Genomic DNA, 6,116 nt, shown 5'->3' on the forward strand with positions numbered 1-6,116 from the left:
GCAGTTCAGTGCTTCCAGGTTTTCCATGGTTGTCTAGCTTCAACTGACTCATGATCTTAACTATATAAGAATACTTATTCTTTGTATTGTTAATTCGGTAGGATTGAACTATACTGCCGAGCCAATCAGAAGCTTTAGCGGGTTTTCAAGGTCACGGCACTATGTTCGGTACCTGATGCTTACGTACGGTCGGTTTACAGCGGATTTCAGGGAAGACGTGATAATTTAGCGTCTACAATAGAAGTGATCATAAGATTTTGGTGCGAAATTCAATTATCCATTTGGATAAATAGAGTTTTGGCATTATAGCTGATGTCAGTTCGTGATGAAAACCCTAAGTATAATTCCTAGCTTTAATCATGAACTGTAAATCATAATTTGAATTCTTTACACAGGTTTATAACCCTCATTTGGTCTTAGTTATTATTTGACACTCTCAGAGTCACTCTAGCGTCGTTCAAAGATTGTCCATAACTTATAGTCTCACCCTACACCTAAACCTTAACTCTAACCCTAACCCGTAAACCATACCAATATACTAACATTATTGAAGCTATGTGGTCGAGTCTAAAAGAATTTTTGAGACCTTATCATGGTTTCAGAGGTCGACTACTATGGAGCCATATGGATGTGTTCCCGTATCGTATGCACTATGATTTTAGAACTTCTGAACCTATATCTGACCTTAAGAAGTTTTTGACTCATGTAAAAGAACAATATCCCCTCTAATTTTTGAGTTTTTTTGTGTTATATATTTCACTGTATACTAACTGTCTTCTGATTGGCTAATATTTCTGAAGGTCATTTAAGATTCATTCAAAGGTCGGCAGTATAGTTTAATGTTACCGTTAATTTTATAGGAAAAATAAATGGATAGTATCAGCTATACTATAAGACTGAAAACATTTTTTTAAAAAATTTATTTACTGAATATACACCAAGTGAAATGATTAAGAATTCTACTTAACTTGATCTTGGATCATGATCATATATTGTCTTTACACATAGATCTTTCAGAATGTTTTAACACACATATTGTGATCAGTAGGGGTTTATTTTTGTGGAGTTTTTAGTATTTTATATGGTTAAAATCATAAGTCAATTGAAGCTAGACAACCATGGAAAAACTGGAAGCACTGGACGGTTGTTTCTTCCTATTGTGAGACTCCTCAGCAGTACGCATCCACGATCCAGCCTCGCAAGCGAGATTCAAACCCAGAACCTATCAGTCTCATGGGTAGGGAAGGAATACATTAATTTTCAGTTAATTTACAAGTGTATGTACTTGACTTTATTATGAAATTTATTCAATAACAGACGTATTCTACGATAGTAAAAAGACAATAAGAGAGTTTCTCTGTCAATTTTATTGTAATGAACAAGATTATTTATCTTGTGGAGGTGACGACGACAATTGGGATATAATAGAAGCTTGACTTAGATTCATGCTGTTAATTCTATGAGACTACCACTATATTACCTCTTAGATGTGGTAAAGTATATAAATAATTTCTTTATGACCCTCTATGAAATCAAATTCGTACTCATTGTATCTTTCTTTGATCTCACATTCACTGACCAGTAAGTTAGAACTTGATAATCTCTAATAATATTGCATCCCGGATTGAATTTCTTTAGACAACTATTGAAGATCAGAGATCACTAAAAATATTATTTCATATTCTCACGACTGATCAACTTCAATAAACAGTTATGATGAAAAACGGTAACCGATGTAGCTCACTCGTTGTTACAAGTAAGTCAATCAGTACTGATGACATGAATTAATCATCGCGCCATATCATATATATTAACTAAAGTTTGTAATGTCAATCACTTTATGACAATTCAGTAATCTATATGTAAGGAGCTCGCAAAGTACGTTTGTTATTGAGGAAATCTCATAATGGAGTCTAGTATATACACTTGTAAATTAGCTGTCAAAGTCTCACAATTTAATACCAATTCGTGGTAATGATGAAAGTTTCTTTTTAAAAATATTCAAATGCTCTATTTTTAATCCTAATTTTAAAGATGTTTGTATAAAGTTTTTTGGCTTAGATTTAATTATGATGTTATAAGTAAAGATGTATAGTGGCAAGCAATGGAATCCAGTATGCGTGTTTCGTTCTATTCGGGACACGTAAGGTGGATGTACCTGCATCTTAGAGTTGATGTTCACACTGGGACTCGAATTGAGGACTGTTTACTTCAAACTCAGTAGATAAGTGGATAATGCCGATGGTGTTTGACGCGAACGGTACTGGGTTCGAGCACCAGAGTGACTATAAGTTAAACCCTAACTAAATTGTTATTAAACTAGGTGGTTTGTGAAAAATTCCATTTGATAACTGATTTCTCTGTTAACTAATCAAGATATTTGATCATCTTAGGTTCGATTCCGTAAACACTATCAACTTCCCCAAAATCTATTCAATTCCATCTATTTGAACGTTTGAAAAAGTCTAAAAACAAATATGTTGATTCACTTAGTATTGTTTGTTTGTATCTTACCATTGATATTTTAGACTGCAACTGATCAGTCTCTTATTGACCCCATCGCCCAAACAAGTCGCTATCAGAGCTCAGTAAGTGAGTGGATAACGCGATAACGTTTAGAAGCGAAAGGTACTGGATTCGAGTCCCAGAGTGAACATCAACTCTGATATGCAGTTACATCCAGCTGACGATTCCACGATTCCGTCTCGAAAGATTCCAACTCAGGACCCATCAGTCTCACGCACGAGCGCCTACACTCTAAACTGCTTAGGAGTCCCACAAAAAGACGAAACGGGCGTCCAAGACTTCTAAGTATGGCCAATAAGAGACTGATCAATTGCAATCCTAAAAATTAATGGGAAGATTCAAACAAACAATATCAAGTGAATTTAAAACTTCACTCATTGCACAAACAAGTAGCTATCAGGACTCAATAGCTAAGTGAATAACGCCAATGTTGTTTGAAGCCAAATGTACTAGGTTCGAATCTCAGAGTGAACATCAACTCTGATATGCAGTTACATCCAGCTGACGAGTCCTAAATAGGACGAAACATGTGTCAAAGTAGATTCCATTGCTAACTACTATCCATCTTTGCTTTTGTAATTGTATATTATCTATTTCTATTTCAATATATATTTAAATTTTAATCTTATCAAAAGGTTTAAACAATATTTGAATGTCATGGTAACATGTACTTCTTTTCCTTTAATTTACATTTAAGAATAAAACGTCATATCAACTATTGATTAAAATATTCAATCAATAATACCTTCATTTTCTTTTATTGTTGCTTGGTTGCTTGGTTGCTTGGTTGTTTTCCTATCCTTTTTTATTTTGGTTTTTGAATAAATATACATATACATATGTGTCTCAATTCATAGATTATATGTATCCATATAAAGTGTTGTCTGTAAAAGTAATTTTATTGACTAGACTATATGAAATGTGGTGTGTATAAATAGTTAAACAAGTGTGAACCCATAGAAACTAAGTTATATCTAATTTTCTTTCTATATGTAAGATATGCACAAGAATAATTTCAATTATACAACTGTTACATTGAAACACCAATGGAAAAAAAAAAGAAGTGAAACAAAGAATAAGATTGGAAAATTTATTTTTCATAGAAAATTCTTTTAGACAATGTTATTGATTTGGTAAATTATCACAATTTAAATTCAGTTGATTTTGTTAATTTGAATCTTCTCATTAATGTGTTAGGATTACAATTGATCAGTTTCTTGTTGATATATGTGTATCCTGTATGAACTGCTTTGATATTGCCTGAAGTCATAAGCATTATAGGCAAAAATGGATAGTGGTTAGGAGTGAAATCCAGGACACGCGTTTTGTTTTATTTAAAAATTTGTCATCTGAATGTACCTACATCTCAGAGTTGATGTTCACTCTGGAATTTAAACACAGTACCGTTCACTTCAAACCCTTTAGCATAATCCACTTAGCTATTGAGTATGAAGTGAACACTACTAGGTTCGAGTTCCAGAGTCAACATCAATTCTCAAATACAGATACATATAGCTGACGGCTCCTGAATAGGACGAAACGTGGATCTTGAATTCCATTGCTAGCCATTATCCATCTCTGCTTACCATGCTTCATTTTTGACTGAGATTATCAATCGTTTGATGTTAGACCCCTATTAAAAACCTGGAAACCCTAGACGACCATTTCGTCCTATTATGGAAACGTCTCACCAATGCACATCCACTATCATCCTCGTGGGATTCGAGCCGAGGACCTTTAGTCACGCTCGTGAAAGCATCTAACGGTGTTAACATCTTTTTCTTTTTTTTAATGGATATTCTTATTTTAATCATAAATGATATGAATTAGGTATTTTATACAGTTTTGTTTAAATTTCTTGAAATCAGTCAACTAATGAATAATCTTTTATATATAGTTGAAATCATCAGTCAATTGAAGCTGTATCATTGTCAACTGACTCAAGATCTCCACTATTAAAATTACTAAAATCTCCATAAAAAAACAAACCCTTCTGATATTCATCAACATATGCTCACTAGTGACTGACTTCCAGAAGTAAATCCAGGAGTTCTAGTGAGAAGTAGTAACCAGTGGAGTTCAACCAGGTCTGTTGTGAGATAGTAACTCACTGAAGACAATTGGTAAAATGGTTGGTCAACTTCGTGGATTAGCTGAAGTTAGATATTAACACCATAGGATTCCGGCCAGATAAGTGGTCTATCGGTTGAGTGATCTGGCACGAGACTGATAAGTCTTGGGTTGGAATCTCGTGAAGCTGGATTGTGAATACGCACTGCTAAGGAGTCACACAATAGAATGAAACGGCTGTCCAGGTTTTCCTTGGTTGGTCTACCTTCGATTGACTCATGATTTCAACTTTGTATAATAAATAATCAATAATTTTTTTTAATCAATGAAAAATTGGAATTTTTCAATCAAACAACTAAATCATTGATGATATACGTACACCTTAATCTTATTCAGAATACCAACCTATGTCCCAATTTTACTTGTTTATACAAGCTTATGAAGGTTTATTTTTATCTTCATGACAAGGTCATTTTGTTATTTTCTTCTTATTTTCATTAAATGAATCATACTATACAAAAATATTGAGAGAGAGAGAGAGAGGGAGAGAAAGTGTGTGTGTGTGTGTGTGTACTTATCATATCCTTTACTGATATAAACACTTTCATGACAAGAAAGTAAATAATATTAAATTCACTTGATATTGTTTAGGCCTGCGATTGATCGGTCCCTTTGTTGCCATATGTGCATCCTGTGCTTATTATCTCGATATAATCATAATTTACAAGCATTGTAAGCAAAGATAGATAGTAGCTAGCAATGAAATCCAGAAATCATTTTATTTGGAACTCATCAGTTAGATGTACCTGTATCTCAGAGTTGATGTTCACTCTGAGATTCGTACTCAATACCTTTCACTTCAAACACCATTGGCGTTATCCACTCATCTACTGATTCCTGATAGTCACTTACTTGTGCAATAGGGGGTGAAGTTTAAATTTACTTAGTATTGTTTGGATTGAGTTTAAAAAAATTTTTTTTTGTTTTTGTTTTCACTTTTTTATTTTTGTTTTTTTTTCGTATGACAACAAGTGAATTTACAAAAAAAACAAACAATTAATTCAATTAATTGATTAAAATAAATTAAAATAAAAACAATAAGGTTAATTAATCCTTATATAATATTAATTGTTTATTGAATATGTTACACTCATTGTACATATATACATATACACCTTTTTGTAAAATATAATAAACATTATTTACGACTTGGATACATAAATCGATTGATTAGTAGACATAGCAACTATAAATTGATTACTAATAATAATAATAATAATGTTATGGTGATAATTGATTTTATTTCAATAAATTAATATAAAATGTCAACAATCATAATAATAAAAATGTAAACAATAAGTACTTGTACTATTGATAATGTAATTTTTTAAATTTACAGTCACACCCATTTATGTTACATTATTGATTAAGGTGATTTTTTTTTGGGGGGGGGGAGGAGGAGTAGAGTAATGTTGAAAATTTAAGCTGAAATTAGTTTGGAATAAGAATACACCCTGTTA

The 6,116-nt window shown here is 32.5% G+C and overlaps 1 protein-coding gene across 1 annotated transcript in view; it reads left to right on the forward strand.

Moving 5' to 3' along the window:
- Positions 1-1,436, forward strand: part of Smp_173540 (hypothetical protein) — a gene marked incomplete at its 3' end in the record, with an annotated part of 10,506 nt that extends 9,070 nt beyond the window's left edge. Inside the window, exon 2 of the mRNA XM_018796405.1 lies at positions 1,318-1,436. Coding sequence (XP_018650621.1) covers positions 1,318-1,436 — 119 coding nt within the window. The remainder of the gene's footprint in view (positions 1-1,317) is intronic.
- Positions 1,437-6,116: the final 4,680 nt, after the last annotated feature.

This window comes from Schistosoma mansoni, chromosome 2 (assembly GCF_000237925.1).
Source record: "Schistosoma mansoni strain Puerto Rico chromosome 2, complete genome".
NCBI classification, from domain to species: domain Eukaryota; kingdom Metazoa; phylum Platyhelminthes; class Trematoda; order Strigeidida; family Schistosomatidae; genus Schistosoma; species Schistosoma mansoni.